General features: G+C 46.1%; 1 protein-coding gene across 5 annotated transcripts in view; it reads left to right on the top strand.

Moving 5' to 3' along the window:
- Positions 1–24079, top strand: part of Csgalnact1 (chondroitin sulfate N-acetylgalactosaminyltransferase 1) — a 204184-nt gene extending 180105 nt beyond the window's left edge. For all 5 annotated transcript variants that reach the window (XM_070016566.1, XM_070016564.1, XM_070016565.1 and 2 more), the window contains exons 6-9: positions 10852–11030; positions 11580–11674; positions 20649–20730; positions 22455–24079. In XM_070016566.1, coding sequence (XP_069872667.1) covers positions 10852–11030; positions 11580–11674; positions 20649–20730; positions 22455–22744 — 646 coding nt within the window. In that variant the 3' untranslated portion in view covers positions 22745–24079. The remainder of the gene's footprint in view (positions 1–10851; positions 11031–11579; positions 11675–20648; positions 20731–22454) is intronic.

Here is a 24079-nt window from a genome sequence, read left to right as displayed (position 1 = left end):
GATCGGTAGTAAATCTGAAGAAATTGTCACACCCATATGTGGTTGACATAAACAGGAGCCTCTCTTTTGCATTTCTGGCAAACAGCAGTAGGATGCTAGTGGAAGGATGAGTTCCCCAGATTGAGGGCTGGTTTGGGATCGTTCCCAGGTGGTGGTACCCCTTGTACGCTGATGAACACAGGAGCAGAATGCTAATGATAACGTTTCAAACATTCTCAAGCAAAAGTCGCAGACTTCAGCTTCCGGGTCAAAGTCTGCCCGTAAAGCAAGCTTCATTGGAATGTTGCGGTCCTATTTGTTTGCTTGTTTTCCGTGGCTGCTTGTACAGTTAGGTCCTTAACACTAAGACTTTAAGACTTAGAGAGCCTAAACGATTTACTATAAGACCCTTGACAGAAAAGTATGTGTTCACTCCTGGGCTAAAGCAGTAAGGAGTTAAGAGTTAAAAGTAATTAACAACTTAAAGCTAAGGTTTCATGTCCAAGGGAGATCAAAGAGAATGAAATAGTCAGATGTTCTAAAAGTAAGTGAAACAGAAATCTCTCAAGTCCAATGCCTTGCTGTAGCCTACTCTTCTCTGCTTAGGAATAGAGAGGGGGAATGATTCGAATTCATGTTTTGTGCACAGTGTGCGGCTTTGAATGTCCCTGCCAGTGTCCTTTCCTGAACATAGTATATGGTAAGTTTTATCCACAGTCATCTGAACATGGAGCTAGGTTTGAGAACCAGTGTAAGGGAAGAGATGGCTTACCCTGCGTTTTCACCCAGAGCTACAGCCAGGTGCTACACTACAAGGTAGTGCAAGCATCTCTCAAGGTGACTCCAACATGCAGATAGAATTGACAGCTCCACTGATTGGCCTTGGCACTTCCTGATGGCCACATGCATATAAATTAATGAGTCTAATGGATACGCAGAAACTTTTGTAGACTTGTGGAAAATACTCTTTCTAGTGACTTGTTTGTTTTTGTGATAGTACTAAGGATCAAACATGCTAGATGATGTTCTACCCCTAGAGCCACACCTCCAGTGTTTTTTTGCATTGAATGTTTTCAAGAGAGAGTCTCAGTTTATGCCTCTTCCTATTTGTGCTTCCCTGTGTGGCTGAGAATGACAGGCACATACCATTATATCCAGTTGTTGTGCTTCCAGAGTTATTAGGATAACAGGCGTGTACCACCGTGCCAGCCATGGGCTGTCCTCGATTCATTGCCTCCTGATCTGTTTCCCAAGTAGCTAAGATTACAGGCATGAACCACTGAGCCCAGGTATGGTGTCCCTAACACCTGGGGCTGCAGCCTGATCTTCCCACGGTGTGGCATCCATGGATCAATCAGATTACCTAGGTCTGATCAACCAGCCTTAGTTGATGCCATACTTCTACACAAATCTCCTCCTTTCATATGGATCTTCCTAGATCACCCATGACCTTGGCTTGGTTGCCCAAATTGGCTCTTAAGTCTCACCTTGTCATGAGGAATCAGGGCTCACAAGCAAACTGGGCACTGAGATTTCCCCTTCCTCCTTTCGCCATTGGATTGTCCCCCACCTCCCTTTTCCATTCACTTGTCATCCTTCCATTCCTTCGAGTGTCACCCTTGGTACAGAGCTCCTCCTGATTCCTCATCCCCCCCACCCCCCCCACACACACTCCTCTTGTGTTCAGCATGTGGCATGTGACTTGATGACTTACATTTCTTTTCTTTCTTTCTTTTTTTTTTTTTTTTGTCAGTCATGGGGCTTCAGCTCAGCGCCTGGGTGCTGTTCCTGAGCTCTTTTGCTGAAGGCTAGTACTCTACAACTTGAGCCACAGCTCCACCTCCAGCTTTTTTTGAGTAGTTTCTTAGAGATAAGAGTCTCTGATGAACTTTCCTGCCTAGGCTGGCATCAAACCACGATCCTCAGATCTCAGCCTCCTGAGTAGCTAGAATTACAGGCGTGAGCCACTGCTGCCCAGTGGTGATTTCTAGCTTCCTGACATGGTGATTGATGAGAAGTTACCACGCAGGTGAGGCTGTGTGTCACACACTGCCACTGTAGCATGTAGGACAGATCTTACACATTATTCATCAAAGATAAGAACATAGTTCTATTTAGTAAACTTGGATACCTAATGATCTGTATGTAAACATACATAGATGAGGTTTTATTTCAGTACTTTCAGGTTTTTTGCTATACTGGGTTTTGAACCTAGGGCTCCACATTCTCTAGACAAATGTTCTGCCTTCAGCCCCTTTTGCTCTGGTTAACTTTGAAATAGGATTTTGCTTTTTGCTCAGACTGGCTTAGGCCATCATTTTCCTAGGCATGCTTTCTTCAGTAGTTGGGCTGACAAGCACTTGTCACTACACCCAGTTTTGTTTTGTTTCTTTTTCATTTTGTTTTGCACACTGTTTGCCGGGGCTGTCTTGGAACTGTGATCCTCCTCATCTCAGTTTTGAAGTACCTGTGACAGATAATATGAGCCACAGGTTCCCAACTTGAAGCACCTTTCTGGCTTTTTTGTGCTGGTGAAACTTTTATTAGATGCATTTAATTTTGAATGATAATAGCTATTACTTGCATGAATTATCATATTCAGTATTTACAATAACTTTTTAAGATAGATGCCCTTATTAATCCTATTTCATAGATGAAGAAATGAGATTGTTCTTTAGGCTTTCATTGCAGGCATATGAGCAAACCTCCATCAGCAAATCCTACTTAGGGTCTAGGACTTACATTGTTAGCAACAGCAGACTTCTACCCTGTGTACCCCTCCTGAAAGCCATAATTGTTAGTCAAAGGCAATAAGATTTGTAATCAAATTAAATGAAATTTAGTTTCATTTGGAGATTCACATTTTAATTAAATCTGGCAAAATGCAAACATTTTAAGAATAACTAAAAATAAAATCTTGTTTAATAACTAGTTTGCTATGTTTTATACCCTCTCTCTCTCCTCTCTCTAAGTTTATGCTTACTCAATTGAGCTCTGCCTTTCAGTTGATTGCTATAGACCAATGTTTTGCAAACTCCACTTGGTGATTCATTAGAAGATTGTGAAATTGATTTAGTGGGCTGCGTCCAGTGTTTTTTGAAAAATGAGATGAAGTAGAGTAGAAAAATATCAGAGTGAATTGCAGAGAGTAAAGATAAATATCGTCTCATGAAACTTTAATTTCAGTGGTATGCCTCTGTGTGTGTGTGTGTGTGTGTGTGTGTGCTGCATCGTTGTATAATATATCCTTATAAGGATTGTGTTTAGAATGTTTATAAGTCACTGCCATAGACAACAACAGTGCAAATCAGTTATCAATCTCTAATTCTTAATCTACAGATTTTTCCAAGCTTCATTTTATGCCAGAGGAAAACCTTGCTTGCTTAGTAGTCCTCTATCTTTGGAAGTACCTGGGATGCTTTGTAAAATGCAGATTCCTGGGCCCTGGTTGTAATAATTCCAAGTTACTTTTCCCAAATGAAGCTGAGACCAAGTACCCCACACTCAGCACACTGCGAATGCTGTGTGGCCCCCGCGTGGAGACACAGCAACCTCGGTGGGCATTTGGTTGGAGCCACAGCATAGAAAACTTTTAACTGTCACGTGTATTTGAATTGGCATGGGCTGACATTCCCTACATGACAAGCTCACTTTTGTCCAGTCATGAGGATACAGAGGCTTCTTTCAGGGGAATTGTGTCTGAGATGGGTTCTAGAAAGATCTTCACTGCTCCGCCGTGGTGTGTGCAATGGATATGTTTGTTGTCAAGGACCTTCCTGGCGCTACTGTTTTATTTCATCCATATATCCTAGAAGAAAATGTAAAGAAAGGTTTTCTCCTCCTCCTCCTCTTCCTCCGCCTCCTCTTCTTCCTTTTCCTCCTCCTCCCTCCTCCTCCTCCTCTTTCTCTTCTTCTTCCTCCTTCTGAAATTTGAGTGGCATTCTTGTTTTGCTTGTGCTTTTTTCTTCCTTTTTATTAAACAGTGAACTTTTAGGTAAGAATTTCATTTGCACCCAAGTCGGGTGCCAGTGGCTCACGCCTATAATCCTAACTACTCAGGAGGATTGTGGTTTAAAGTCAGCCTTGGCAGGAAAGTCTGTGAGATTAGCAGCCAGATAAGCCAGAAGTGGAGCTGTGGCTCAAGTGATAGAGTAGAGTGCTAGCCTTGAGCAAAACAAGCTCAGGGAGCAGTGCTCAGGCCCTGAGTTCAAACCCAGAACTAGCACACACACACACACACATACACACACACACACACACACACACACACACACACACACACACACACAATTGTTTCATTTGCTAAAATGCAATAGCTGTGAACATAAATGAACATGTTAAATTGAAACTCCTTTGTACAACTACTTGAAGCTATTAATAATAAAAGAGGGAAAAATAAATCACTGCAGGGCAAATCTCTCCCAAGTACAAAAACAGTCCTGGAACCTGGGGAATGGAACCTGGGGAACAGAGGTGTGGGTATCAGCATCTCACAGATGGAGGCAGGGTTTTAGGCCTGTGGCCAGCTTGCCCTACATTGCCAGAGGTGAGGACTGGAATGATCCTTCTTGGTAGACCAGCTCTTCGTACACACGTGCTTGCATCCTTAATTATCCTTTAAAGGACTTGAGCTGGGTATAAAGATGACAGGACTGTGGCCATGTTCAGTCTCCTGAGTGTGATTGTTCTCCTGTTCTTAAGGACAGTGCCTTGCATTTGAGATGGTACGTATCTTAGAGAATGAGAGAAAAAACAAAATATGGCAAAGTGTTAGCCCACTAATGGAATCTAGGTGCAGGTGGTAGAGGGAAAAATCCAACTGAGAGAACCCAGGCCCCGAGTTCAAGCCCCAGTAACAGCACAAATTCTTAAAAAAAAAAAAAAAAAAAAAAGATGGCGGCGGGGGGGAACAGAGAATTCTTAATGGATAGTGGCCTATTTCCATGTGAACTGGGAGTTCTCTGAGAAAACTTACTAAAATAGGCTTGTGTATGCTCAGAATCTAGATTAAATTAATTGTTGCAAATGCTTACTGGAAAAAAAAATCCTGAATGATAACATGATAAAGTAATTAAGTTTTAAATTCTTCACTCTACTCCAATGTCTTCAGTAAATACAACTCATCTACCATTTTTATATAAAGGACAACTTTAAAATTCTAAATTATTCATTGGTTATAATACTATGCTGTGCAAATGTTAGTTTTTTTTAAAAAATGAAAGGGCTATTGTGGGATATGTCACATTAAAAGAGTTTTATTGCAATTTTGGGGAAAAGCCTTGGTTAGAATAAATCATATTAGACAGCAAGATCTTTTATCACTTTTAATCCTGCAATTCTGGGAAATACAAGTCAATTAGAGGAATTACATCTCCAGCCGAAGAAGTTGCTTTCTCAGGTCATTATAACCTCTATAAAAATGACTATTTGAAATCAAAGAACCTCACACAACAGATTTATGACATTAAAGAAAGGGATAGAGTGGAAAATTCCAGAGTTCAACCAGTTAATAATACACTTCAGGCAGAAGAGAAGAAGGAATTAGGAGTAAATCATTTTGGTCTTGTGGAGCTGTGTACTCAGATTCATGATAGGAAATTACATAATATGACGCGGTGACCCCATTCTATCATACCAAGTTCCCGTTTCTTACAATGCCATGTCAGTGACATGTCACCAGAGACTATACTTCATCCTTTGGGTAAATTAAATAGTTCAAATGAACTGCATCTTATTTGTCTCAGCTGTCTATTTTTCTTCCCTGTATTTGTGATCCATCTTCTTAAAAGCTATGATTCGTGGCCTTCCTTCAGAATCTATTGATCGCAGCCTCTTTCTCATGAGGGGAATGGGCTTATACAAAGTGTACCAGTTTATGGTGCCCACCTGGGTTCGTTGTACTCTTCTGCTGCAAGTGGGGGAATTTCCTCCCAGGAGGAGACAGCACCCCCTTCAGGACATAGCTGAGATGTGCACCGGTGTGTTCCTCTTATTCTTGATTTATCCAACATTTAGTGGCACCTCTGGGTCCCTGTAAGGATCATTTCCTATAGGGTGCTGGGTAATCTCAGGAGGCAGAACAGAGAAAGGTCTTTGCCACCTTAGAAAGCTTTGGAGTCTACTAGAAAATTTATATATTCTGTACCAGCAGTGTTGGAGGAACAGAAGCTGGATGAAATGCTTGAGGGTTCTTTAGTTTTCCCTGGGGCTTATGACAGGCAGTCACTGTTGATGTGGGCCTTGAAAACTGAGTGGATGAAGGGAAAAATGTCCTGGGTAGGACACGAGCTGGGGCCATTCTATGGTGCGTATCTTGGTGGTCACTGTGTTTGGGGACATAGGTGATTCAGCAGGGAGCCTGCCTGCCTGTGTCCCTTGGTTGGTTGTGGTTGGGATTGTAGCCTAATAGGGATGCTGTGTCCTACTTCACTCCATCGGCATGTTGAGCTGAATTTCTTTTTATTGCTCAGGTACAGCCTTGCTATCTCTTAATGCACTGCTGATCTTGGTGTCCTGGCTTAGTGATTCAATTCTCCTGTCCCGGGAGTGAAGTTTCTAGATGAAGATATGAAGATTAGGACCCTGAGCCAATTCCTCTTCACCCTCTTGCATCTTGTGTTTTGGAGCTCATGATTGGTGCTGATACATTTGGGAGGAGGGCATCCCCGTTCCCCATCCCAAAAGGATGTGGATGTGTTCATCTCTCTGCTTTGAAACAGAGTGGAATTGAAGTTCTCCTAGTTTTTTTTCCCCTGTTGTTTCCAGTTCAGTCTTCTTTCTTAGCAGAGAGTACTAGATGATTATCAGAAGTCCTTTCTCGGGGCAGGTAGGACAAGGAAGCATTCTTCCAGATTAGCGGATGGATAAAAAAAGCCTTTGGGTTGAGGGATCACGAGGGATAAGGTACCAGGGCCAGGCTCTGTGGCCTTGATGGCCGGGTCACCATGCAGGGACTACAGATGGATGACAAAATTAGTTGTCCTGCTCTGTCTGGCACCTGCACCTGGTTGATGGTACTGCCCAGGCCAGCGAGGACTCTTTCCTCACTCTGATTCTCCAGGCATTCACAGCCTGCCCCCTAATCAGGACTTAGAAAGTTGTCAAAGCATCAGAGAAGAGTCCCCAGGATTCGAGTGCTACCAGGCAAGCAATCACAAGGTATCTTTTTGTCTTCTAGTCACAAGAGGGTCGGGGAGGCTAAGAATGCCAAGCAGGGCTGCATGGCAGAGTGTGGCAGGCACAGGGATAGGCAGAAGTGTATCTGGTGCTAGGTGTGCAGCGGCCTCACCAGATCTCCAGGGAAACAGTGTGTGGACACGGGAGGGGAGCACCACGTCTGGACCTTCATATTTCAGATCTGCCCTGATGTTGGGTTGCCAGGGTCCGGGTGCCCACTGCAGAGGGGTGGAAATGCACTTTCAGAATGGGCAGGGCTGTGGATTGTCTCAGCCATGGAGAAAGGTTGGCTGAAGAGAAAGGAAGCAAATTACCGTTCGTGTCAGGTCAGGGAAAGGGCTCCTTATCAGCCATTTTCCTGAATTCTCTTTTTCGAGAAAGCAAGACATGGATGCATAGTGGATGAGGTTTAAAGACTTCTTCAACGTTAAGAAAAAGAGAAGAAAGTTCTTCCAAGTGAAAGTCAGCCAAACCATGGGGATACTGTAAGTGCTCCCCACCTTTCTCCAGTGACTGTCACACAAGCCCGGACGCCTCCTCACCCCTCGGCCATGGGAGAGCAGAGGCAGCATTTACTTAGCAGCGGCTCAGCCAGCGTTGGGGAACTCTCATGCAGGACCAGGAAGATTCATTCGTGTGCTGGGCTGGCACATGCACGGGAGCACCCGCCTCCCTAGCTCAGAGGCATCAGAGCGTCTGTCATCTGTTCTCCAATTCATCTCGGGCAGCCTGGTGATGTGTTTAACTCTCTTAGCTCAGTTTCTCATGCTCTTCTTGTGCTGCTTTAGCGTGTGTGACTATTCCACACAACTTCTGCAAATATTCAAAATAGCTACACCAATGGGCTGTAGGCTATTTCAAGAAGACAATCCAAGAGCCACTGCTCCTTTAAGGTAGCAAGCACGTTAAGGTACTATATGCCTCCTGGCCTACCTGTTGTTCAAAAAAAGCAATTTTAAACCAGGTGTGGTAGACATGCCTTTAATCCCAGCACTTGGGAGACTGAACAGGAGGCATGAGTTTGAGGCCAGCCTTGGGTGGGTAGATCCTGAGACCCTATTAAAACACACACACACACACACACACACACACACACACACACACACACACACACACACACACACACACACACACACACACACACACACACACACACCACACTCTGAACCTTTACAGATAACATAAGCACTCTTATCACGAAGCCACACCCCCCAGTCCAAAAATGTGCTTTGATATTTGGAAGGTCTTGTGAGAGATTTCTGGAAACCCTCAAGGGAAGGTACTGGAAGGGTGAGATACGAGCTGGGTTGTATCTGAATGACTCATTCATTATGTTTGAGAATGGCAGTCTTCCTCAGTCTGTGCTTAGCTGAGAGACCTGCAGTGTGGGGAATCCCAAAGAGAATAAACTTGAAATGAGAGAGAGAGAGAGCCCTGCTGCTGTCAATTGAAGCAAGATGGGCCTCTGATGGTGAGCGAGCACCTACACCACGCCTGGCGGGAGACGCATAGATGAACAGGTGAAATCCGGGGTCTCTCAATACAGTTTCCCTGGCGGCGGGCCTACATGGGTGAGAGCAATGGCTTGCACTGATTTGCAATAGCTGGGGCTGCAGAAACCAGTAAGAACCGGATAGTGACTGCAGCGCGTCCCACCAGCTGTGTGTCTTTGAGGACAACAAGGTAGCCCTGTCCTTCCGTACTGCCACCCACGATACTCAAGAAGCTGTGGAGCACAACTTCAGCTCTACTCAAAGAGAAATGTAGAGCGGGCCACCTGCCCAGGGACAAGGCTCCAAGAGGAAGTTCCAAAAGGATCAAACACAGTTGGGGAAAATATAAATCATAAACAATTAGAATGCTACAGCATAAAGGGACTTTGGATCTCTGGAATAAGGAAATGGAGGGAAGAGCGGTTAAGGACGTGCCTCCAAACAAAACCAGAGGCAGGGGCTGGGAAGGTGGCTCAGTGGTAGAGCGCTTGCCTTGCATGCATGAGGCCCTGCATTCAATTCCTCAGCACCACAATAAACAGAGAAGGCTGGAAGTGGCGCTGTGGCCCAAGCGGTAGAGCTAGCCTTGAGCTGAAGAGCTGAGGGACAGCGCCCAGGCCCAGAGTTCAAGCGTCACGACTGATAAAAAAATAAATAAAATAAATAAACCCGAGGCAGAATGAGGGTTGGAATTGTTCGTTTATCTACACGTGTATTCATAACATTTATTAAGCCCCAGGTCCAGGCCCTGGTTCAGGGTTTGCTGGCTTTTAGGCCAATACAAGTCCTGAGGCCTCCAACCTTGATCTCAATCTGAAAAGCTGTTCTGGAATCAGACTCAGACAAGGTGGGGCCCACAGATTGTCAAGATAACAAACCCAGCTCCCTCTCAGATCTGAAAGAAGACATTAAGTCAAAAAGTGGGGGGGGGAGGGTAGCAGAACAGGTTTAACTGATTGAATATAAGATACAAACACAGCTCAGAATCTTCAAAGCTTATGGCTCTGTATCCATGTTGATCTTTCACAAAGCTAGCTACCTAGAATCCAAACTCGTAAAGGTGGAAATAAACTACCCTACCTTTTACAGTTATCAAGCTTAGAGAAAAGTCTGGGAGCAGGAGGGCTAGGGCGGGAAATGAGGGAGAGAAGGACATTAGGGAAGAAAGATGATGTTGATAAGAAGAGAAGACTTGGTACAGGCAGGAACCCAAGGAGTTCATACAGGACTAAACTTGGGTCTGTACTTCTGTGGAAAGCTGTCCATTGGCATGGAATCAATTTTGTTTTACTGGAACTGTGCCCCCTTCCAGAAAGTTCCCCGCTGCTATAGGACAACACAAACTTTAGAAACCTCTTGTTTTCACTGTCCCACTTGCGCTAGCAATGGTGCGAGCCTGTCCTCTAGCTACCATTTAGCTAACCACTCAGTGAGATGGTTAGGGAGAAGGGCGTCAGCTCCCATCCTTCAGATGAGTTACCAGAGGCGTCCCAGGAGGTTAATGAGCGGGACTAACCAGGTCTGAAGCCATTCTAGCCTAAAAGCTCCAGCTCAAAACACTTTCCCTACCATGCTGGGCCATTCTTCCTGAGGGAAGAATTGCTCATTCAGTTGGAGTGGGGACAGAGCCCCATCCATAACAGCTTGTCTGCCTTCTGGATTTGAATTCACCAGGATTGGGAAGACACCAAGGTGGCCCATTGGAAGATGACTGAATTTCCTCAGCTCAGTGAATTGTTTTTGGGTGGTGGTTCAAGAAGCATGGAGATTTCCTGAGTGGGGTTCCTGGGTTTGGCTCCATCACGAAGAAGAATCATTAGTGATGGCAGTAGAGTTTTCAATGTGGGAGGATTATCACAGAAACAAGAAATAATTTAGAATCTTGCTTAAGACTGGGCATGGTGGTGGACCCTTGCAATCTCATCACTGAGAGTCAAGCTGAGGATGCAGGATTGTGATTTTGAGGCCAGTCTGGGCTATGTAGTCTCAAAACAAAATTTTTAAAAAAATTTAAGTTTGCTAGATGGTCTAGGTCCATTTTACCCTAATGGTGTCTATTGAGTCCAAGCCCTACTCTTTCTGTTTGGGTGGTGTCAGAACCCTAGAGGTTACAGAAGATGGACACACTGCTTATATACATTTTTCAGGTAGCGTGCACCTGTGCGCATACGTGGTTCTACCTGACCTTCCTCTTCTCTCCTAGAGCCGCCAACTTCCGGAACTTCACCTTCATCCAGCTCAATGGGGAATTCTCCCGGGGAAAGGGCCTGGATGTTGGCGCCCGCTTCTGGAAGGGGAGCAACGTCCTTCTGTTTTTCTGTGACGTGGACATCTACTTCACCTCCGAGTTCCTCAACACATGTAGGCTGAACACACAGCCAGGTGCGGGGCTCTCCTTCCTCAACCCGCAGGGCGGCCTGGGTGCTTTGGTGTTTGTTCACATGTGCCTGGGATGTCCAGGTGTCCTGTTTGGTAATCAGCCCACCTTGAGCCCAGTGGGAAAGGTGCTTTATCCCCGGAGCCACAGCTCCTCTTCTGGCTTCTTGGTGATTCCTTGGAGATACGAGGCTCACAGAAATTTCTGCCCAGGCTGGCTTGGAATGGTAGTTTTCCTGAGTAGCTAGGATCACAGGTGTGAGCCACTGGCAGCACTTCAGGACATTTGTTTCACTCCTGCTGCCATTCGCCCATGCCCAATCATATTCTTCCTCTGCTGGGAGGACAGAAAGATTTTAGAATCCCACTGCCTGGTGCATCCAGGGCCGTGCTCCTAAGATCTGTTCTACAGAGGAACGAAGGAAACAGAAAAGTGCGTAGAGGCATCTGGGATGTCACAGAGGCCGGATGGAGATGAGCCAGCCCACTCAGTGAATGCCCCTCGGGCTTTCAGTGAAGGTTTGCCTTGCTTTATTTTTCCTCTTTGGTTCACAGGGAAGAAGGTGTTTTATCCAGTGCTTTTCAGTCAGTACAACCCTGGCATCATCTACGGCCATCATGACGCAGTGCCGCCCCTAGAACAGCAGCTGGTGAGTGGTCAGGGCGCAGGTGCCTCTGGGAAGTCTGTTTCAGGGTCCCTATTACCAGGTGCATCTATCTGCCCCTGGGGAAAGCTGGGTGGGAATCTGTGGATTGACTCTCCGCAGTAGCTTTTAAGCTCTGGCCTTTGCTCCCAGTACCTTCCTTACTGAGGAAAACACAGGACCTGCTCCTTACCAGGATGGTGGTAATTTCATACCTTCGTGGATTTTGGAAACTTGTATTCTTGCCTGATGGCTGCAGTGCATTTTTTTTCTTTATTATTACAAAAATCCAGCAAGGTGAGGAGGGTGAGGCGTACATTCCCATCTGTCAGGTGGTAAGCACAGATGTTAAGAGAGGTGTGCTCACCCTGAGCAGTTGATGAGTCTGTGGGGCACAGGGGGAGGTGGACAAGGGTCCCATCCACTTCTCGAGCCCTGAGTTCTGCCCATCACATCATCATTCCCACACGTCACTATCCGAGGTGACTGCTGGTATCAGATGAATTGCTGGCATCGTGATTCATAGGAAGTATAGAGGGATTTCTCTGCTAGAACCCTGGCTGCAGAGGTGATGGTTAGGAGAACGCCATCAGGGAACCATCCAGAAATTTCTTTTTTTTTTTAATAAGTTTTTTGTATTGTAAAAATACCATACAGAGGGGTTACAATCATATGGGCAAGGTAATGAGTACATTTCTTATCAAGCATTGTTGCCTCCTCCTTTGTTTTTCTCCTACCATCCCTTCCCTCCCATCTCCACAACTACATCCCCCCCACCCCGCCTCAACTGTAAAGTGGTTTCCTTTGTTTGCAATAACTAGACTATATCTGAGACAAGCAGAAAAGGTCAGATAAGATGATGTTAAGTGAAATGAACCCCAAGATAAGGCCACAAGTGGTTTTTTTCTTTCTTGCTGTTGTTTCTAGCGTATTTATAAGGAACGATGTGTTTTTTGTTGTTGTTGCTTTGTATGTCCCACCCCCACGGTATAACCCCTGTTTTCACCATGTCTGATGTTGGTATAATTGGGGAGCAGAAGGGAAAAAACAAATTGTTTAAATAGGGATACACGTGGACCCATTGCAACAATGAGATGTACAAGATGCTATGTCAGAATTTTCATACCGCAGATACAGTGCATTTGTTAATGCGTTATAACAGCATCTGTGCATGATACTTTTTTTAATACCCAATTAGTGTTCATCTACCTTTTAGCATTATGTTCTCCCAGGGAAAAAGAGACTCCTGTTTGCTTTCCAGAGTCTTAAGCTCCTCAGGGTTTTAAGGGATGATAGGATTCGGCCTTTATTTTTCTTGCAACCAATCAGGGTCCAAGTTCCTTTGGTTTTAAAATAAAGTACTGCTTCACATTTGATATTGGATACAATGAAGGTGTATGGTTCAAACTCATGGAGACCTTCTTTGCTTTCAAGGACCTCTTTTCACAATGTAAAGATATGGTGCTCATATGATCTGCCTATGGACAGGCAGGTAACAGGGAGTTTAGAGAGGCCGTAAGGGTACATAGTCACCCTGGTCTTCAGAACTAGAAGTCCAGGCCACCATTAGAGCGACCTTGGGTGTGCAAAGAATTGGCTTCCAAATGTACCTTTGATCTCTTCTAAGCACATGCATTTGCTAGTTCAGAGTTTAGAGCTTATAATGATTAAATTTCATCAAATACAGTAATTCAAGGGTTCACCATCTCTGAAAGAAAAGTACGATCATTTCATGATCAGACAGATCATTTTTGTTTGTTGGGGGGGGGTCCTTGTTTGTTTTGTCTTTTGTTTGGATTTGTTTTGCTTTTTGGGTCATGGAGATGGAACTAGGGTTTGAACTCAGAGCCTTGCGTCTGCTAGGCAGACCTTCTCCCTACCTCTTGAGCCATGTCCCAGCCCTGTTGACTTTTGTTATTTTTCATTCTCACCTGGGTTGCAATTTTCTGCCTCCTAGAAGGCTGGGATGAAGCTTGTGAATCTCTGTGCCTGACTGATTAAGATGAGGGTCTCAATAGCATGTTGTGCCAGCTGGCCTTGAACTTCAGTCCTTCTGATGTCTGCTTCTAAGTAACTAGGTTTACGGCCATGAGCCATTGGGCCTATCTGGATAGGCACTGTCTTCTTCCCCCCTCCCTCCTTTCTTTTCTTTTCTTTCTTTCTTTTTACCTTCCTTTCTTTTCTTTTCTTTTTTGTGGTAGTCCTAGGGTTTGACCTCAGAGCCTTGTGCTGGCTAGAAAGAACCCCGCCTCCAGCCCTTTTTTGTGCTGTTTTGAGCTAGCATCTCTCTTCCTGCTCAGACACACACCTGCACTTTGAAGCTCCTATTTGACATTTCTCACTGTAGCTGGAATGATAAATATACTCCACTCCACCCAGTTCCTCAATTGAGATGGAGTCTCACACATTTTTCTGCATGAGCTTTCCTGGAACCTAAATACCTCTGCCTCCCACGTAGCTAGGATGACAGGCACAGGACAATTCACACTGGTGATTGAGAAGAAGTCTGGTGAACTATTCTGCTTGGGCTGGCCTTGAACTGCGATCCTTCAGATTTCAGCCTCTCATTAACGAGGTAGGATTACAGGCATGATGCCCAGCTTGGACAGGGCATTTCTTCATCACTTGCTGCCAGGTAGGAGCTGGTGCAGGTGGAGGAGTTAGAAGTTCTGAAACCATTTCTAGTATTCCAAAGTGACTTGGGAGCGATTCTGTTCATTGACTTGTTTTTATAGAAGTGAAATGACTGACCCAAGATTATCCACCCTGTAGGCACCATAGCCCAAACCTAAACCATAGTGCCCTTCCTCTAGGGCACTGAGAAAATACTTGCTGAGGCTCTAGAGATGAGAGTTGACAGGTAAAGAAAGTGGCCTGGAACATTCCCAAGGCAGACAATAGACAGAAATGAATATAATGGAGACCAAGGATGTAGGTGGTGGAATGGTGTCATATAAAAAGTAATCACTGCGGGGGGGGGGGGGGATGGAGAAATTAGGAGAGACTTCTTCCCAGGGGTGTATTTTTGGCTTGTGCACATATTCACAAAGCCTTGATGGCTTTCCCTGAGATACGTATGTCATTGTCACCGCTGGCAGGGCCACGCACCCAGACTGCGGCTGGAATAACAGCTACTTACTTATGCATACAAGAAACAACCTTTCCAGGCAGCCTTGCAAACATGACCTGCTCTGTCAATGTGCCAGTTATCATTTTGCTGTGGCAGTTGCCACTGTCATTTTCTATATAACCTGCAGATAAAAGGAAGGGACCGGATTTATAACTGTGCACTCAGACTTCTCATTTCTTAGCCTTTCCATAGATATAGACCAATTCATGCTAACTGAAATCAGGGGATTTTTTTCTATTAATACTTCACTTTTTGAGTTTCCAACCATAAGATGAAACTGACCGTGCTCTCGCGTATGTAGCGATGGGGCTGCTGAGGAAGGAAGGCTGTGACTTCAGTAAATGCTCGCTGTAGACATTCCACTTTGCCGGCCGGGCTTTGTCAGTTCTTGTTCAGGTTTCCGGCTGAATCTCCTCCCTCCTCTGTCTTTAGATTCTCAGCCTCGTCTACATTCCAGTCTTTCCTTCACCTTCTGCCAGAAATGTATTTCCAAAACACAGATTCATTCCATTTTTCAAACCTCTTTTAGAGCATAAAGCCTATGCTGGTCAATGTTTGGCAACCTGTTGTCTTAAAGGGGGTGGAGGAAGCCCTGATGGGTGGGATCTACCCATTTCCACGGTGTCAATGTCCCGGCCTTGGCTCTTCCAGGCTACCCACGTGACCTCACTGAGCCTCAGCTTGTATGCTGGGGCTAGCCTGTTCCATGACAGCACTGCAGGCCCTGGTTCCTTTTGGGGGGAGGGAGTTCATCGTCCTCCACAGATCCTACCACCTGGCACAAGATGCCAGCTCTGTAGACACCCAAGCCAGCCCTGCTGCTCTGCCACACACCTGTGCACAGTCTTCTTGGCTATCTTTTTTTTTTTTTTTTTTTGTCAGTTGTGGGGCTTGAACTCTGGGCCTGGGCACTGTCCCTCTTCAGCTCAGGGCGAGTGCTCTACCACTTGAGCTACAGCGCCACTTCCGGTTTTCTGGTGGTTTATTGGAGATAGGAGTCTCACAGTCTTTCCTGCCCGGGCTGGCTTTGAACCACGATCCTCAGATCTCAGCCTCCTGAGTAGCTAGGATTACAGGCGTGAGCCACCAGCGCCCGGCTCTTCTTGGCTATCTTATGCCTCAAGGGCCACCTCAGTCTCTGATGCGGGCATCTCTGTCTGCTGTATATGTTGCGCTGCTGTTGTTTGAGCCTGATGCCCTTGTGCTGTGTGGTTCATGGGGTGCAGTGAGCTGACCCCCGTCCTCAGCCTTTCTCTGATTCCATCTCTCTACCCTCACCTGCGCTTCAGGTTGGTGACCTTACTTCCTGCACACAGTACCTCCAGCGCACGCCACTGTCTGTTTACTTATTCAGGAAGTGTACACCCATCAAATCACAAAAGTAATGTCCTCATGAGTGGTTTCATATGCCTGCGCCGGGCTGCCTTCTTTCCCATCGCTGTGAATAGATGATAGTGCTTCCTTACTCTCAGTCACAGACAGCGATCTGTGGCTCAAAGGACGTCAGTCACTTCCTCAGACTCCCAGAGCTGCTGGATGACAGACACCCAAACTCAAGTGCCACAAAGTGAGGGATGTAATCCTTTGGCTTTTGACCTCACAAAAGACAGAAGAGTTGACATCTGGGAAACAAGAGAATGTGCATGGGACCCATACAGACACCCTTGTAAAGGGGTGTCATCATCAATGAAGATGATTTGTTGAATGGTAATTCCTTTGGACAACTACTTAAAGATAATAAAAATCTAATGATAAGAAGAAAACTCAATCATTTTAATTCAAAAAGACTTGTGGGTAAATGTGACAGTATGATCGGAGAGGAGAGGGCATTTGAGTTCATTCTAAAATGAGTGATGGGAAGGCTGTAACTCCAAAATATCTTGTCAAGAAATACAGCTAAGATTGTCCCCATGAACCTGGGTATGCTCTGGACGTGGTACTAATGGGCTGGGTGGAACTCCATCCAAACAAGAGGATGTCACCACTTCTGTGTCCTATGCAGTATGATTGATGAGTCTTTGGTACTCAAATAATAAAGAATAAAAAATGAAGGGTCAGGGGCCACCTAATGCACACCCAGAGTTCCTTGCAGCTCAGGATATCTGGTGCTCTTAGAACAGGATCTGCTACCTGAGTAGAACATTCGAGAACACAACGAAAAAGGCAAGCCCTTGTCCCAGAAATTACTAAGCATTTTAAGACCATGCCAGGAAGCATGGGGCCTTGTAAGTGTGGGTCCCGTGTGAGTATATCCCCACCCCAGCTCACCGGCTCTCCTGGTGAGAAGAACATTAGACCCAGCCTCGGTTCTTGGGAGACTGTTGATTTAGAGGAGACACTCTGCCTGAGTATTTGTTATTTATTTTATTGCAAGGTCCAGATTGCTTCACGGGCAGCTCTCCAAGTCAGCACCATTAAAACAGAGCCGACAGGCCCTGCCGGCCTCCCCAGTGCCTGCACAGCTGCAGTGCAGCCGCCTGCCTGTAGCTCTGGGGGAAGAGATGCTGATTTATACTCCGTGTGTTAGTCCTCATCGAACATAATCACTCCTGTCACGTGAATTGCCCGCAGAGCTGTGGCTCTGGAAACTTCCTGTAGGAGAGCTAGCCTGATAACTGTCCTTTTGTGGTGTACTGGCTCCTCGGTGAGCTCCCCCACGGGGCAGGCAAGGTCAGGCTGGCAGCAAAAGAAATTACAATAATAATTAGTAGTTATAGTAATTGTGGTAGCAGAAGCAGTAGTAGTAGTGTTAGTACAGGGTCTTGGACTCAGGGCCTGGGTGCTATCCTTTAGCTTTTTCACTCAGCCACTTGAGACACAGCTCCATTTCCAGTATTTGGTGGTAAATTGGAGATAAGAGTCCTTATGGACTTTCTTGCCTGGGCTGGCTTTGAGCCATGATCCTAAGATCTTAGCCTCCTGAGTAGCTAGGATGACAGGTGTGAGCCATCAGTGTCCAGCTAAAAGACATTTTTAAAAAATGAGGATATTGTGCTTGAAGTCAGATCGGTGAAATTTAGGGCAAGGGGACAAGATATGTCTCTTTTCATGTTCCACCTTTATCTTAGTGATGTAGAAGACACTCTTAGCATGTGTGTTTAATACCTGGTCAGAGCAGCGGAACTCCACGTGCACAAGGCAATGTGTCCAGGAAGTCAGGCCCCAGCTTGAGGCCCCAGGAAGGGGAAGACATGTTTGTCCATTGGTCTAGAGCCATGCAGTTTTGAGAGTGGTCACCTCTGGACCTCCTACTGATGCCTTTGCCGAGCTACTTGTGGACAAGTGGCTCCCACTTGAAGTCTGTGTCCACCGACTGGGCACCATCTACAAACATGAATGGGAGCGGGGCCCTGAGCTGGTGTTCACCGGGACTGGAGGGAAAAGAGAGAGAGCAAACAGAGAAACACCTGCACCTGCAGGAGTGTTTCTCAGTGCTGCGAGTGTCATGGAGAAGATAAGCCAGGGTGACTGTGTGCAGAGGGACAGGGAGGGCGGCAGGAATGCCCACACTGGCCAGGGGGTCGGGCTGGCCGCTCTGAGCAGAACCCAGCGGTCAGCAGAAGAAGGGGGCAAGGGGAGGCCAGGCAGGAATTACAGGGTCCTCCCTTGGATGCTTAAGAGTCTGGAGAATTTGGGGGATCAGGAAGTAGGGCTGCGTAGTAGGGAGAATGAGAGGCGAGGAGGAAGGTGAGGTAGACAAGGCTGGATATTGGAAGGGTTCGAGGGCCATCCTTATCTTCCCCTCCCCTTGTGACTCAATGGGGATACTCCTGGAGGAGAGTTGGGGAGCTCTAGGTCCTAGCCAGGCTGTTCACCAAGGGCCATGTGGCCCAATGTGCTTCAAGTTGATCTCCACAAAAGGTTACCACTGAATGAGCTCTTTCCAGCGTGGCTCTCTGTGGCTTGCCGACTTTTAACATCCACTGAACCGTCTCTATTGCTCCGCCCCTAGGTCTCGAATCAGTGTTCGTTGCTCTGTCCTCATTCAACCACATCTACCACTCCATCAACTCAGACTGGAGTCTTGGATGACCACCGCCTGGAAGCCATCTCATGTTTCTTTCCAAGCTCTGTTCAGTTGTTCTTCCTGTTGAGAGATTTCTCTTTAAATTCCATGGATAGTGTAGCCAAATATTTGATGTTTAGATACCGGCTCTTCCCTTTGACTTGGTTTCTCTCCAGACACTAGCCAGCAAGAGGGGCATGAAACCATTGATAGCCACATCAACCTGACTCCTGGGATAGCAGAGACCACACAACCCTTGTTAAGAAAAGTGTTTTCCCAGACTTTTCTGCCTTATACCACCTTTCCAGCTGATACTCATAAAACTGCCTTCTCATCTGGGAAGTGTTTGGGGGCAGCCCTGAGTCCTGGGGTGGTATCGGAGAACATTTATTTGCAGTTTTTTCCCACTGACTCTCTCAGGTTCCTGATTTCCCTCCGGCCACCCTAAGATGTGGTGACAGTGGCGTAGCTGACACTTGTGGTGGTAGGTTGCAGCGAAAATAAGATAGTGACATGAGTTCCAGAGTAAAAGAACCTTCAAGATTCATCAACCCTCCTGCCAGCCATTGTATCCATTGTAATGTAGGTCTGTGGGAAGCTTCCAGAAGTTGGAGTAACCATGATAGGATAGCTGCTTGGCTGTCACAGAAGGAAGAATCTTCAGGGGCCAGTTTAGCTCAGTGTTCTCATCTTCTAGGAAAGAAAGAAGGTAGAAGGAATGAAAAGCTCTTCCTGAGGGTTGAAGATAGACAGGGGTCAAGTTGGGACAGACAAGACTCTTCCCCTTTGTAGACTGTCTCAGATAAGCAGGCAACAGGGCCAAATGTCCCCCAAATGAGGGACCTACTGCCACCTCCCTTCCCCTATCCCAGGAGAGGGGACCTCCTTTCTTCCCAGCACCTGTATGAACTACAAGAATGAATCATTAAAAAAAATTAACTATTAAGATCTCAAACCCATTTGCAGCATGACCTCTGCCAATATGTGTGTGTATGTGTGTGTTTTCACAAACTTTTGCTGCCTCAGCAAATATGTTAAAGATGTACTTGCAAAAGAAGAGAGTGCAGAGGCAGATCGCATTGTTTTATGAGCCTGCGCAGCTTGGATGGCCTCTCGGCCGCGCGCAGGGGGCTAGCACCTCTGTGTGTGTGTTTTCTGGAACTGAACAGTTGGAAAATAGTACCAAGAGGGAAAAGCAGGCTTTCTTCAGATCCTGGCCTCTGGGCGCCCTTTCCCCTAGCGAGTGCCGGATAGCAGAGCCCCAGAGCTGGGAACCACTGAGGTCTCTAAGTCTTTCTTTTTATGCCCTTGGGAGCCCGGCTGGTGGACTGTGCCAGGACTGCTGAATCCTGAGTTGTTCTCTCTCCCTTTGCTCAACTTCCTGAGCCCTTTGTTGGCTGCCCGCCCAGGGCCAGCATGAGGGAAGGGCTCAGGCCTCAACTTCTCACTGGCGCTGGGATCTGGCCAGACACGTAGGTGGCTTTTCCATGGCATCGCTCAAAAACTTGCTCTCTTGGGTGTGTGTGGTTGTGTGTGTGTGTGTGTGTGTGTGTGTGTGTGTGTGTGTGTGTGTGTGTGTGTGTATTTCCATGCCTACTCCCTAGAAACATTCCAGCTTGAGGTGCCAAAAATCACATGGTCTTGTTTTGGACTGGTAAGTGTGCACCAGATGCCCATCTGTAAGGCATGAGATCCAGCCGTGTGTGTGTGTGTGTGTGTGTGTGTGTGTGTGTGTGTGTGTGTGTGTGTGTGTGTGTGTGTGTGTGTGTGTGTGTGTAGCATTGCTCACCTGCATGTGTGAATGCTGTGTTTTATATCTCTGTCTGATACAACTTTCCTTGCAGGTCATAAAGAAGGAAACTGGGTTCTGGAGGGACTTCGGATTTGGGATGACTTGTCAGTACCGGTCAGACTTCATCAACATAGGTAAGGCAAAGCTGCGTCTCTGCTGCCACCCAGAGGCCGCTTCAATGCAAGCCTTGCGTAAATGATGTAGGTTTCTAAGGGGTTGATAGTAAGGCTGCTGCTGTCATTTCCCCAAAATGCCCCTCCTCGTGTCATTAGGGTAAGAGGGGACTGGGAGTGGGCAGCACCTCAGCCCTGTAATCTCCACCAGCACCTCTTGGGCCCAGAGACAATGCTGTGAGGCGCAAAGGTGGCTTTGAGGCAGATTCTGCAGGGCCTCCTCTGCCTCCCAGGTGGATTCCATTCTCTCAGGAGCACGCAGAGCCTCCAGTTAGGGCGTGAGTGGGGATATGAGAAAACAGAGATCAGGTTCCTCCTTGCCGAACCCTTGAAGGTCCCAATCACTTCTTGAAGTGTCCTAATAATATGCTTGCACACATGTAACAGAGACACCTGTGTGTACACTCACATAGATGTATGAACATGCATATACACAGAAATGTGTACCATTGACAGACATGTACCAGCAGCAACAGATATACACAGACAGATGTACACACACATATACCTAACATAGACACGGAGATATATATACACAGCAACGCATGCACACACATACATGTTCTAATACACACACATACCTATGGGTTCCAAAAACCTTTCTTCCAGAGGAGAAGGCTCTCGGAGGCCTCCCAGCCAGTGAGGCCCACAGTCAAGATGAGACAGAGGGCCTCCTCCCTGTGGGAATGTCTCTCTTCATCCCCTGAGTCCTGTGTGTTAAGCATGACCAGGATAAGAAAGACAAGAGTAGACACCTTGATCTGGGCTAATGAATGGCCAGAGAGACCCTGCCATCAGAGCAATGGGGTCCCCCTTCCCTCGGGCTCCCACACATAAGCCTTGTCTCCGCCTCCTGCCCCCGTCTCCTCCCTCTCAGGGTTGACTTTGTTTTGGAGCCAGGCAGGAGAGGGGCTGGGAAGGTGGCTCAGTGGTAGAGAGCTTGCCTTGCATGCATGAGGCCCTGGGTTCGATTCCTCAGCACCACATAAGCAAAAAGAAAAAAAAAAAAAAGAAAGAAAAGAAAGATGGAGCCAGGCAGGAGAGGCCTCAGGTTTGTTTGGTTTGAGATGACATGGACTACTGAGATCACAGAACCCCGTAGACACCACCGGGCTTAAAAGAAAACTTAAACGACTCAGACTCAAGTCCTGTGGAAGGACAGCTTTCCCCCGCAAGCTGCTGCTTTATCTCACTTACCGTGGCTGCAGGATCTCACACTCAGGCAGAAACACTGAACTTCCATTCAGAAGTTGTCAAGTTCATGGGAGAGAGCAAGGGAAGGGCTGACAGTGTCCTAAAAGAAACGTACTCATCACGTGACTTATGTAACTATAACCGCTCTGTACTTTTATAATAACAATAAAAGAAACTCTTTTTAAAAAGTTGTCAAGTTGAAAAGTAAGGACTTCACAGAAGTTTGGGTCCAGAAGAAGCTGTTCACCCACACTGTCAATGGCTCTTTCAAGCAGGCAAACAAACACTTAGAATCCTGATCTTGGTTTTGTTATCTCAAGAAAGAGATGCTTTCTGCTTTGTCTGTTTCCTTCTGGGACCTTTGACCCGGAAGGACAATCCAGTAACTTGGAGGATGGCAGGGTCCGGGGTATCCCCCATCACACCTCATCTGTGCTTATGCAGCTCAACGCCTGTGCATGTGACACGGCCTCTCTGTTCTCTCCCAACAGGTGGGTTTGACTTGGATATCAAGGGCTGGGGCGGAGAGGACGTGCATCTGTACCGCAAGTACCTCCACAGCAACCTCATCGTGGTGCGGACACCCGTGCGGGGACTTTTCCACCTGTGGCACGAGAAGCGCTGCGTGGACGAGCTGACCCCTGAGCAGTACAAGATGTGCATGCAGTCCAAGGCCATGAACGAGGCGGCCCACGGGCAGCTGGGGATGCTCGTCTTCCGGCACGAGATAGAGGCTCACCTTCGCAGACAGAAGCAGAAGACAAGCAGCAAGAAAACATGAGCCCTTGCCCCCAGGGGTGGATCTGAGGGAGACATTGAATTGGCTGTTCTTATGTTACTCAAAAAAAAACAAAAAACAAACCTGCAACAAGGAATAAACTTGGATCAAGGGTGGGGGGAGAAGACTCTGATGAAAAGAGAAAGCCTCCAATTAAAATTCCCACTTTGTGAACATTGTTCCAATGAACCCCAAGAAGTCTCCCAAAGTCGGGAAGATTGGGAGATGGCAAGATGTCCGCTGGTGCGGACATTTTGGTTGTGTTTACTGTTACGCCATTTGTCTCCCAAGAGTAACCAAAAATAACCCTATCCTTTTGGTTGTCTTTTTATCCGTCTCCATTTGTTTATTTTATTATTAATGTACTTTTTGTGGCTTGTGAGTTACAGTCTGCTTAATTAGCCATTTGCTAACCTTACTAAAAAAGCACAAGATGACATAAATGTTTTTATGGTTTTTTTTTATTTTAAAGAAGATTCTTTGAATGCATTATAAGATCTTTCAGATTGGAACATCCAAATGATAGTAGGTCCAAGGACCTGCCAAATTCTTACGCATCAGACACTGAATGTCTGTCCTTGAGGCATGGACAAATTGCTGCTGGACCATTGTGAGAAAGAGACACAGAAAAGTATGTCTGAAGAGGAGCAACCTAACACTGGAGGAAAGGGAAGAGATGCTTCCTCAGGACCTCTTGATATATTTTAAAAGTCCAAGAATGAACCCATTCTAATTTCAGAAGAAATGAGGACCACTTTCTTATCTGTTTAAACCAAAGCTATGAAGCAAGCAATCTCTTTTCAAAGCAGCATGGTCCTTTGGGCTTCTGGCTTCCCTGAGAAGAAATGCATAAAAATACATTTTGAGAAAGATCCATCTATCTGCCCAGAGTCCAGCGAAAGCATGGTTTTATTACATGCTCACCTTACCTTAGACAAGGTGGAAGTAACTCAATTATTTTCTACCATTAAGCAGTTTTATTCAATCACCAAGATGCTTCTGAAAATTGCATTTGATTACCATTTCAAATTATTAAAAAAAAAATATGGTTAACATTGAATGGTTTCTACATCCACATGAGAATTATTTATTTATTACCAGCACCAGATGCATGAGCTAATTATCTCTCTGATTCCTTGCCTTCTGTTTGCCGACAGTGAACTCATTGTTTAAGAGTTTCAAGAACATTCAAGCTGTCGGTGTGTACAAAAAAAAAAAAAGCATTGTATTGATTTGTTCTGGTAGTTCATAAAATTTAATTAAACCACAAGACATGAATTGAAGGTGGCATTTGCACAGCTAATAAAATATGATTTGTGGATTTGATTTCTTCTTGAA

Source organism: Dipodomys merriami, unplaced genomic scaffold (assembly GCF_024711535.1).
Source record: "Dipodomys merriami isolate MVZ:Mamm:240054 unplaced genomic scaffold, mDipMer1.0.p SCAF_12, whole genome shotgun sequence".
Classification (NCBI taxonomy): Eukaryota; Metazoa; Chordata; class Mammalia; order Rodentia; family Heteromyidae; genus Dipodomys; species Dipodomys merriami.
This window is presented reverse-complemented; position numbering and strand designations above follow the sequence as displayed.